Raw genomic sequence first — 12,320 nt, 5'->3', positions numbered from 1 at the left:
AGTTTGCACATTCTCCCCGTGTCTGCGTGGGTTTCCTCCGGGTGCTCCGGTTTCCTCCCACAGTCCAAAGATGTGCAGGGTCAGGTGAATTGGCCACGCTAAATTGTCCATAGTGTTGGGTGCATTAGTTAGACGGAAATGGATCTGGATGGGGTACTCTTCAGAGCGTCAGTGTGGACTGGTTGGGCCGAAGGGCCTGTTTCCACGCTGTAGGAAATCTAATCTATGTTCAATAAAAGCAAGAAATGCAGGAGAAGGCCAACAGGTATCGCAGTGTCTGTGGGCAGAAACGAGAAATAGTTCTGATCCATGCCTTTGCAAAACAATCTCCAGAAGTTTGGGATTTAAAAGTTCATAACCAACAGATTAATGAAGGCAAAGAAAAATTCAGTACTCATCTTCAGGGACAGAATTTCATCTTTTGGGAACTCTTTGCAATCTTTGGGATTTAACATTTGAGTTCATTGCTTAAGATTGTAGTCTCTGCTATATTGTACAACAGCAGCCACTTAAGCTGGGCAAGCACAGGTCAGTGTGGTTATACTCGTGGACTCCTACCTTCACGCAATTCCAGAGATGCCACCATCAACATCCCTGGCTATCTCCCTTCTCTCCAGCAGATCAGGTGCGGCAGAGGTGATGGTACAGTGCTATACAGTCAGGGGGATTGGCCCTCAACATTGACTCTGGACCCCATGATGTCTGTGGTGTCAGGTCAAACATGAGTAATCTGCTCGTTATCACATACCACCCTTACCAAGCTGATGAATCTGTTACGGGGAGAAAGTGAGCACCATAGATACTGGAGATCAGAATTGAAGAGTATGGGACTGGAAAAACACAGCCGATCAGGCAGCATCCGAGGAGCAGGAGAATCAACGTTTCTAGTATAAGCTGTTCATCAGGAATGAGTGGGTAGTCTGGGGAATTGGGGAAAGGTAGCTGAGAATGCGATAGGTAGGTGAAATTGGGCATAAAGGTGATAGGTCCGAGAGGGAGGTGGAGTGGATAGCTGGGAAGGAAGATGGACAGGTCAAGAGGGCAGTGCCAAGTTGGAAAGTTGGATCTGAGATAAGGTGGGGGAGGGAAAATGAGGAAACTGGTGAAATCCACAATGATCCTGTGTGGTTGGAGGGTCCCAAGGCGGAAGATGAGGCATTCTTCCTCCAGGCATCGGATGGTAAGGGTTTGGTAGCAGAGGTGTCCCAGGACCTGCATGTCCTTGGGGGAGTTGTTTCGTGCATGGTGTCCTGGAGATGTTCTGTATTTCTACATGTTGCACAATGTGCCCAATGTCCACCACCAAGAGTGTTTCAGTTATATCATCTCTGCTCAACTGGGTCTGTGGCAGTCAGGGAAAACTAAGCAATAGCCTGCTTGACCTCCTCTTCTCTAATCTATCTGTCATAGATACACCCGATCATGACTGCGTCAGTAAGAATCACACCTTCATATTAAGAATATCCTCCATTCTGTTGTGTGCTACTGCTGTCGTGCTAACTGGGTTTAACCCAGACACACTGTACCATTTACAAGATGCACTGTTATAACTCTCCAAGTTTCCTTTGACAGCAGCCTTCCACACCTGCACCCTCCTCCATCTAGGAGGACAAGAGCAGTAGATACATGGAAACACATCCAATTGCATGTTCCCCTCCAAGCCACTCACTATCCTGACTTGAAAATACCATATATACTCAAGTAATAGTCAATCTCATGTAAAAATTGACCTCCCTATTTTGGCCAAATCTGGAATTTTCCATCTATCTTGTGTAAAAGTTGACCCTAGTTCTTTGCCGGATGTCACATTCTGCTCCAGCCTTCCACGTTGTTCTGCTGTACTTCCAGTCTACTGGCTGTTGTGAGCCACTCCGGATTTTCAGAATGACCTATAATTTTTTTTTTCATTTAGAGATCAATTGGGTTTCTGCTAATGATACAGTATGAATTTCAGCCCCTCAAAAATAGTATCCATTTAATATTTGTAATAGTCGACCCCATAAATTTAACCTTAAAGTAGTCAAAACATTCGAATATTACTTGAGTATATATGATATATTGTCATTCCTTCACTGTGACTAACTCAAAATACTGGAACTTCCTCTCTGTTAGCATTGTGGCTTTTCTAATAGCTCAAGGCAATGACATTAAAAATCATCTTTTTGATATTTTACTTCATTATCTTGTAGTTTAGTTATCATTCATCATTCCTTTTGTTAATTAATCCTAGTTTCTTTCTTTCACATTCTTTCCTTTCTCCTCTTTCCCTTACCTTTGTTTATTAATTATCACATCTCTATCTAATTCGTTTTCCTATTTTGATGAAAGGTCATTGCATCAAATGTCGATGAAATTTCCTCCAGCTGCCTGACCCATTTGTTTCCAACTTCCTTTCATGCTTCAACAAAAGCAAAGCAACTAGAACCTGTCCAGTATTTATATCCGCCTCCGAACAGCGAAGTTGAAACCCATTCGTAGCTGGCCTGTTGTCAACAGTGGGCTTAATCAGATGGATCAAATCCATCACGGTGTGAGTCAGCTGTGCTGATCTGAACCGGGACAAGTAGGGAGTGACAGATGAACCTGTAGGTTAAGGCAAGGAATGAATTGCCCCACCAGCATGACCTCTTAACCTTGTTCATGCTCTGTATATTTTATCATATCCTAAAACTATTTTCCACATCCTAATGCAAAGCAAAACTCAAGTCATCCACTGACGCTGAGCTTGCTGAATGGACTCTGTCTGGCAATGCAATTGTGTTCAAATTCCTGTGTAGTCTTGACTCTCCTTTATCAGTGTAACCTCTTAAAACCCTTCATTAATTCTTTGTTCTCCAATTCTGGCCTTTTATCGAGCCTCCTTTGCCTGCATAGTTCCTCAGCTCTTGAAATCAAATTTTCAAACTGCCCCACTTATTCCAGCCACTCTCCTCTTAAGAATCTATTACTAAGCTCTGGTGGAAAGTATTGTCTGATGGTAACCCTGTAAAATTCCATGAAATGTTTCCAAATGGACTTCACCTTAAGTGTTGTAAATGAGGTGGCTAATCAAGTTGTAGGTAAGTTGATAATATTTATCAAATGTTTGAAAATTGGAAAGGTTCCATCAGACTAGAAAGTAGCAAAAATAACCCTTCCATTCAAGAAGGGAGTGAGCAGAAAACAACACTGTAGACCAATTAGCTTGATGTTTATGGGGATGGTGTTGGACTAGATTTCTAAGCCAGTTATAACTGGGCAATGGGGAGATAAAATCTTGGTGATCAGAAGAGTCATCATATGCAGGAGAAATAATGTCTTATCTAAGTTATTGAAAGCTCCTTTAAGCAAGAACATGTGGATAAAGGATGAAGGTATAATGTACTTGGATTTCAAGAAAACATTTTTCAGGGTGTCACTTCAAAGATTATTGTGTGAAGTAGGAGCGAGTGATGCCAGAGACTAACAGATTTGCGTGAGTAGAAAATTAGCTGGCAGAAAGCAGTATTACATAAACTGTCTTTCTTTGATTGGCAGATCAGTGCTGAGTCCTTCACTTTTTGCAACATTTTTAATGATTTGGGGGGAGCAAAAGTGTAACTAAATTCATATTGACACCAAGATAAATAGAAAAGTATGTTGTGACGAGGGCATAAGAAAAATGCAGCCCAATGGTGAGTGAGCAACAAAAATAAATCTGCCGGTATAATGAGAAAATGTGAAACTGTTCACTTTGGCAGGATGAATTAAAAACAGTGTTGACCAAATGGAAAACAACTGGCAGAATTCTGCAGAGGCTTTAGGTGTCGAACAAAAGACAGTTAAAGTAAGGTTGTTTTAGTTATACAGAGAATTGTATCACTTCTGGTCCTCCTTGGAACCTGCACAGTTTGCATCAGTCTGCATCACAAATCAGCTGTGCAGCCAACCTATAATGTTTCAGGCAAAGGTAGTTTTTTACTTAGGCAGGGGAATCAAAAGAGTGGTAGATGGGAGTGTTGAATTCTAAACACAACCAGGCTAGCCATGACATGAAGGACAGACTGGACTTGAGTCTGAGTGACCAACTTTTACTTCTGTTTTATATGTAGTCTGTTCTGATATAACGTGGCAGTTCCATTTTCATGCAATCTCGCGTTATAAGAAAATTGTGCAATAGCTGCATCATTTAAACAAATAGGGCCGGAATTGCAATATAGCCAATACAGGTAAGGAAAGTTTTTGTGTTCTACAAATAAAGATCTAAATTATTCAATTGCGTTATAGCCAATTGACATTGAAGAAACATGCATTTGATTGTATGTTCATATGTTTTACCATGTTCAAAAACCTCTTTTGCCACAGGATTGAAATTAGTCTGTCCACTCTTTCCACAGAATGATCATTTGATCACATCAAAGAATTGAGTTGGTCCCTCCTGATAGTAGTTGAGGAAGTTTAGAAGAAGAAAGTAGATTTGAATAATTGGGTGTTGCACTGCAACAGAGTATTTAATTTATTTTGTCCCATCTTTGACAGGGAGCAGGTCACATGGTGCCAACAGACAAACCTCTGGCTGCATTTACATTTTTCAGTCGTTTCCTTCATAAGGAGCCATATTGACAATGACCCAAGATGAACTACACCAAGAAATCTGAAGATTGAGGTTATATCGCTGGACAAAAGTGCAAATAGAAGGAAAAGAGTTTCAAGTGTGTTCTGAGGCAATAAATTGAAGGATTGAGTGTTGATGTTGGAGGGCTATGGACAATTCATGAACCATCACTTCCAAACTGAAAATTGCCTCCTGACACACTCTAAACCAAGTCCTGTCTGTGTTTGAGACCTTTCTGTAAATATTTTAAGTCCTTTCTTTGATTATGACACACTCCTGAAATGATTTTCCTTGCAATCAAGTGTACACTCCTGAGGCCTAGCCTCCATGTAGTTAATAGCACATTGTACACGTGTGTGTGAGGCTGTGGGGTTGAGTGTGTACAGGTGTGTGTGTTGGGGCAGTGGGTTGAGTGTGTACTCGTGTGTGTTGGGGCAGTGGGGTTGAGTGTGTACTCGTGTGTTGGGGCAGTGGGTTTAAGTGTGTACCTGAAGTGGGGGTGGAGGTCAACAGTGCTTCTGCCAATGTAAAGTCCCAAAAACAATTAACCAGAAATCACAAAATGGACAATTTCTGAAATCCTGGCTCCTGCACTGAGCTTAAATTTAAATCCGGTTTTGATTTTAACATGGTAGTATTACAAATGCTAAGTTGTTTAAGTATGTTACGGATGACATTAGAAATTCAAATGAGATTCTTCTATCTTGAAATGATTCAGCAAATTTCGAGCAACAAATATTGATTCAACCTGAGAAATGAAATGTTCAAAGGCCGGGCTTTAGGGAGTATGTGCAACTTTAAATTTTGTGCTTTGCTGTGCCACCTATTGTTTACTGTTGATTTGATTTCTCTTGTAAATCTGGGGGCATTCGGACCCACAGAAAGCCTCTGAGCTGTCCATCCTCCATGTGCTGCTGTGACTTTGGTCCAGACTTTCTTGTTCGTAACAAAGCACCTTGTTGAACAATTCTAGCAATGCGTGGTGAGACCTTCTAACTTTTTCAATGTGCAATTGACAGTAGTGTTCTATAACAGATGTCCAACATTGAACCACAGGGATATCATTAAGCCATCTAAGCAATTCTTCGTTTTAAAGATTACTTGCAGGTACCAAACAGGAAATGAAAAATGATAATCCAATTACTGAGTTGGGACATGCAAATAAGAGTAAGTGGAGTACTTGAACAAACTTTAGAAATAGATTATTTTGATTGTTTTAAAAAGTTATTAATGTATTGGGGGAACTAAACAATATTCCAGTTATAAAATTACTTAAAGTTCAATATTAATTATTAATCAGATCACTGTTTTGAAAACCCTGTTTCATGTTGGAGCTTTACTTTGATAGGGTGTTAAACAGTGATGAGACTGGAAATTCTCATCAACTTAATTGATTTTAATTGATCACTGGCTCAAGTTGGAAGATACGAATTGGCCCATTACGTGCCTCGTGACAGAGCTGTCAATGACAGACCACAATATCAGGATTTGTGCATCAATTTGCACTTGTGCTAAATCCTCAAGTTGTCAATTTCAAAGTGGCAATGACCATGATTGCTAACCATTCACCACCCAATTTCTGGTCCATTAGCTTCGTACCTGCTCCCTATTACTGTAAAGGGGGTTTTGGAGGAAAGTGCTTTTTTTCAACCTGAATAACTATCAAGCTGAATGTATTTGAGATAATATTGGAAGCAGATTCAATAGTAACTTTAAAATAAAATGGGATATATATTTGAAAAGCAAAATCGGTGCAGAGCATTGAGAAAGAGTGGGCGAATAGGACTTAGTGAATTCAAAGAACAGGCATTAACTTGATGGGCTGAATGGCTCTCTGCTATAAAAACAGCATCTTTATGACATTGTGATTTTTTTTTTTCCCCTCCCCTCTTGGTACTGTGTACTGCGTTCACTAACTGGTCTGTCAGAAATAGCAATGGAAAAGCCTAGAGTCTGACAAGAAGGAATCTTCTCTTTCATTCACAGGCGACATAGAGGGCTGTTGCTCTGCATCATCTTCTCCATTAATAGGATTCTAAGGCTGCACACACAATTGCCAGCTTGCCGATTAAGTCATGCTAGAAAGGTGAAGTAATCACAGTCTATACTGAAGACTTTTCTCTAAAATTTGCTGCTCTCAGACATGAATTACTCTGCTGTAATAAAAACTGCCAATCTGGCTTTGTCTCTTTTATATTGTCTAATTATGTACAAAGAGGAGCCCAGGTTAAATATTAAAACACTAGGGTATCGAGGGGAAACTGACTGCCCTCCAAAGGCTAGTAGAGTTTCAAGTTGGTGAGCAGGAAAAGTCACCAAAGCAGATAGTGTAAGGTTGAAGGAAATAGAATGTATGTCTGGATTGCTGGATGGTAGATAGGTGGGTTGATTTCAGGATAGGAATAAGGAGGGAACAAATCTGTTCAATAGCTGTGAATTGAGCAGAGATCTATCTATTTCTGGTGGTGGTCATGGGGGTCAACATTTTATCTGTAGACATTCCCTGAAGGCTAAAATAACATTGCTTTGTCTTTTTGCTGGGTAACCTCTACCTACAGTGTCTGAGATTTGCTGTACTTTTTTAATGTTTGTTGACAAAATTAGAAACTCACATGTTAATAAAATGTTCTTTTGAGAATTTTTGTTGGTTTCTTGCTATGTGCTTTCCTCATTTCTGAAGGTTGGCCCATGCTTATGGGCAAAGTGTTGAGTGATTTTGTTGTTGCCCTTTTGCAGAATGGCTGACCAGTGCACCCCCACCCCACCCAAACAAACTCTTATTACCTGCCTCCAGGCATTTGGAAGGATTTACAGGCTGATTATCAATCTGCACGGTCACATTGTGGCTACAGATTACTAGGCCACCAAATCCAGGCATGGTACTCTAAGCTGGCATTACAGGCAGAGAGAGGGATACTATGCTACACCAAGAGTTCCACTGGTTTCTTACTATGTAGACTCGATCTGTCAGATGTGACTCATTGGTTACTTGAAGTGACAGGTTGAAATGTGATCACAAACTTGAGGCTGACCTTCTAATGCAGTATAGAGTGCTCTACTTCTGCAAGTGTCAGTTATGAGCCATTAAACTAAAGATCTGTCTGCACTTCCAAATAAATTTAAAACACCTCTACTTCAGACCTACAATGTAGTTGACTCTGAATTATTCTCTGAAGTGACTGAGTAAGCCATCAGTTGTGTCAAATGCTAGTAAAGCAAAGGAATAAAACTGGACAGACCACCTGGCATCAGCTAAGGCACAGGAAATGGCATGGGCAAACACAGTACTGTCAACTCTGCAAAGCCCTGTTTACAAACATCTGGGATCTAGTGCTAAAATTAGGAGAGCTGTCTCACAAGACTAGTCAAGCAATAGCCTGAAAGTCATACTCCGAATTATTCCTTACAATAAAGTCTCAGAAACCACTAACACCATCCAATCATAGAAATCCCACTTGCCCAACAAGTCCACACCGACCGCTGAAGAATAATCTGCCTAGACTCATTCTCCTACCCTATTACTCTACGTTTCCCCTAACTAATGCACTGTACCTACAATTTAGCTTGGCCAGTTCACCTAACTTGCACATCTTTGGACTGTGGGAGGAAATCCACGCAGACATAGGGAGAATGTGGAAACTCCACACACAGTTGCCGGAGGCTGGAATCGAACCCAGGTCCCTGGTGCTGTGAAGCAGTAGTGCTAACCACGGCCACCGTACTGCCCCAATATCCCTGCTGCACTGGCAGGACCCAGTCGAGGTGGTGGCACAGTGGCATACAGTTGGTAAGGAGTTTCCCTGGGCAACCTCAACATTGACTAAAGAGCCCATGAAGAGTCACGGACAAGGACATCTGACTGCAAACCTTCCTTTGACTGTTGAACTAGCATTGAGGGTTGCAAGGGCAGAGATTGTACTCTGGGAGGGGAATTACAATGTCCATCACCAAAAGTGTCTTGGCAGCAGTACTACTGGTTAAGCTGGTCAGGCCCTATAGAACATCGCTGCTAGATTGGGTCCATAGCAGGTGATGAGGGAACCAAAGAACTGCAGATGCTTGGAATCTGAAACAAAAACTAAAATCTGTTCTAAATGAGCTTACTGGACTCAATGCACTGCTTTCTCTCCACAGATGCTACCAGACCTGCTGGCTTTCTCCAGTAATTTGTTTTTGTTACAGGGAAAAACTTACTTGATCTTAATCTGCCTGCTGCAGATGCATCTGACCATGACAGATCTGTCAGAAAAAAGAGGCACCAATAATGAGGTGAGGAGGAATTTCTTCTGAAGGTTGAGACCTTGGAACGTTTTGCCACAGACCTGTGGGGACAATGTCTTTGTGTATATTTAAGACTCTGACAGATTCTTGATCAATAGGGGAATCAGGCCTTTGGGGAAAATGCAGGAAAGTGGATATGAAGGAATGTCAGATCAGCCATTATCCCAAGGAAGGACCCAGCTGGCTTGAGAGGCTGAACAGTCTACCCCTGTTGCATTTTCAATGGTCTTATGGACAATATCAGTAACAATGACCACCACACAGTCTTTAGGGAGACAATTTCATCTTCACAACCTAAATGTCCTGCGTCATGCTGTGTGGCTCTATCAGTGGGATAAACGGGATAGACTTCAAACAGTTCTAGTATCTCGAGGCTGGACATCTGCTGTGGGTCCTCAGAATATTACCCCAACACAATCTGTATCCTATTGGCCTGGCATATTCTGCTCTATCGAGTCAAGCTGGTTCGATGAAAAACAAAGTGTATGCCAGCAGGAGCAGCAGCAGCATCAGATATACCAAAAAAATTAGATGTCCATCTCCAAACCAGGATGGCCTGTGTAGCAAGTGATGGACTGCTAGCACTACACTGCAAGGGCCTCACCATTTCATGTGCAAGTAACTCCATCCCAATGTCAAACCTTGACATACTTGCTACTCCAGTTGTAGTCTTTTCTGAACCCCTACTTTTACACTTTAAGTTGCAAAGGCCTTAATTAGGCCTGGATTTTCCTTGCAAATCTGAATATAGAGTCATAGAGATGTACAGCATGCCGACCAGATATCCCAACCCAATCTAGTCCCACCTGCCAGCACCCGGCCCATATTCCTCCAAACTCTTCCTGTTCGTATACCCATCCAGATGCCTTTCAAATGTTCCAATTGTACCAGCCTCCACCACTACTTGTGGCAGCTCAGTCCATACACGTATCACCGTCTGCGTGAAAAGTTGAGCCTTGGGTCTCTCTTTTATATCTTTCCATTCTCACCCTAAACCTAGGCCTTCTAGTTCTGGACTTCCCCACCCTAGGGAAAAGACTTTGTCTATTTATCCTATCCGTGCCCCTCATAATTTTATAAACCTCCATAAGGTCACCCCTCAGCCTCTCACGCTCCAGGGGAAACAGCTCCAGCCTATTAAACCTCTTCCGATTGCTCAAATCCTCCAACCCTGGCAACATCCTCATAAATCTTTTCTGCACCCTCTCAAGTTTCACAACATCTTTCCGATAGGAAGGAGACCAGAATTACACGCAATATTCCAGAAGTGGCCTAACCAATGTCCTGTTCAGCTGCAACATGACCTCCCAACTCCTGTACTCAATAATCTTACCAATAAAGGAAAGCATACCAAATGCCTTCTTCATTATCCTATCTACCTTTCAAGGAGCTATGAACCTGCACTCCAAGGTCTCTTTGTTCAACAACACTCCCCAGGACCTTACCATTACGTGTATAAGTCCTGCTAAGATTTGATTTCCCAAAATACAGCGCCTCACATTTATCTAAATTAAACTCCATCTGTTACTCCTCAGCCCATTGCCCATCTGATCAAGATCCCATTATAATCTGAGGTAACCTTCTTTGCTGTCCACTACACCTTCAATTTTGGTGTCATCTGCAAACTTACTAACTATACCTCTTATGCTCATATCCAAACTATTTATATAAATGACAAAGTAGTGGACCCAGCACTGATCCTTGTGGCACTCCACTGGTCACAGGCCTCCAGTCTGAAAAACAACCCTCCACCACCACCCTCTGTCTTCTACCTTTGAGCCAGTTCTGTATCCAAATGGCTAGTTCTTCCTTATACCATGAGATCTAACCTTGCTAATCAGTCTCCCATGGGAAACCTTGTTGAATGCCTTACTGAAGTCCATATAGATCATATCCACTGCTCTGCCCTCATCAATCCTCTTTGTTACTTCAAAAGACTCGATCAAGTTTATGAGACATGACACAAAGCCATGTTGACTATCCCTAAGCAGGCCTTCCCTTTCAAAATACACGTACATCCTTCCCTCAGGATTCCCTCCAACAACCTGCCTACCACCGTCAGGCTCACTGGTCTATAGTTCCCTGGTTTGTCTTTACCATTGCTTCTTAAACTGTGGCACCACGTTTGCCAACCTTCAGTCTTCCAGCACCTCACCTGTGACTATCAATGACACAAATATCTCCGCAAGGGGCACAGTAATCACTTCCCTAGCTTGCCACAGAGTTCAAGGGTACACCTGATCAGGTCGTGGGGATTTATCCACTTTTATGTGTTTCAAGACATCCAGCACTTCCTTCTCTAACGTGGTCATTTTTTAAAATGTGACAATCTATTTCCCTATATTCTATATCTTTTCCACAGTAAACACTGATGCAAGATATCATTTAGTATCTCCTCTATCTCCTACAGCTCCACACACACGCTGCCTTTGTGATCTTTGAAGGGCCTAATTCTCTCCTTCGTTACTCTTTTGTCCTTAATGTATTTGTAAAAACTCTTTAGGTTCTCCTTAATTCTATTTGCCAAAGCTATCTCATGTCCCCTTTTTGCCCTCCTGATTTCCCTCTTAAGTATACTCCTACTGCCTTTATACTCTTCTAAGGATTCATTCGATCTATCTTGTCTATACCTGACACATTTCCTCCTTTTCCTTAACCAAATCCTCAATTTCTTTAGTCATTCAGCATTCTCTATACTTATCAGCCTTTCCTTTCACCCTCACAGGAATATACTGTCTCTGAACTCTCGTTATCTCATTTCTGAAAGCTTCCCATTTTCCAGCCGTCCCTTTACCTGCAAACATCTGCCCCCAAACAGCTTTTGAAAATTCTTGTCTAATACTGTCAAAATTGGCCTTTCTCCAATTTTAGATTAGATTACTTAGTGTGGAAACAGGCCCTTCGGCCCAACAAGTCCACACCACCCCACCGAAGCGCAACCCACCCATACCCCTACATTTACCCCTTACCTAACACTGTGGTCAATTTAGCAAGGCCAATTTACCTGACCTGCACATCTTTGGACTGTGGGAGGAAACCGGAGCACCCGGAGGAAACCCACGCAGACACGGGGAGAACGTGCAAACTCCACACAGTCAGTCACCTGAGGCGGGAATTGAACCCGGGTCTCTGGCGCTGTGAGGCAGCAGTGCTAACCACTGTGCCACCCACCCACTAATTTAGAACTTCAACTTTTAGATCTTGTCTATCCTTTTCCATTACTATTTTAAAACTAATAGAATTATGGTCACACGCCCCAAAGTGCTCCCTCACTGACACCTCACTCACCTGCCCTGCCTTATTTCCCAAGAGTAGGTCTAGTAGGTACATGCACATATTGAATCAGAAAATTTTCCTGTACACACTTAACAAATTCCTCTCCATCTAAACCCTTAAGACTATGATTCGGAGATGAAGGAGCATCGCTCCAAAAGCTAGTGTGCTTCCAATTAAACCTGTTGGACTA

The 12,320-nt window shown here is 42.1% G+C and overlaps 1 protein-coding gene across 1 annotated transcript in view; it reads left to right on the top strand.

Annotated features, from left to right (window-relative positions):
- Positions 1-7,211, top strand: part of ctsa (cathepsin A) — a 52,098-nt gene extending 44,887 nt beyond the window's left edge. The window contains exon 15 of the mRNA XM_043676989.2: positions 4,498-7,211. Within this exon, the coding sequence (XP_043532924.1) occupies positions 4,498-4,581 (84 nt within the window). The 3' untranslated portion in view covers positions 4,582-7,211. The remainder of the gene's footprint in view (positions 1-4,497) is intronic.
- The last annotated feature ends 5,109 nt before the right edge of the window (positions 7,212-12,320 follow it).

This window comes from Chiloscyllium plagiosum, unplaced genomic scaffold (assembly GCF_037043375.1).
Source record: "Chiloscyllium plagiosum isolate Xiang-an unplaced genomic scaffold, Cpla_swu_hap1 HiC_scaffold_15, whole genome shotgun sequence".
NCBI classification, from domain to species: domain Eukaryota; kingdom Metazoa; phylum Chordata; class Chondrichthyes; order Orectolobiformes; family Hemiscylliidae; genus Chiloscyllium; species Chiloscyllium plagiosum.
This window is presented reverse-complemented; position numbering and strand designations above follow the sequence as displayed.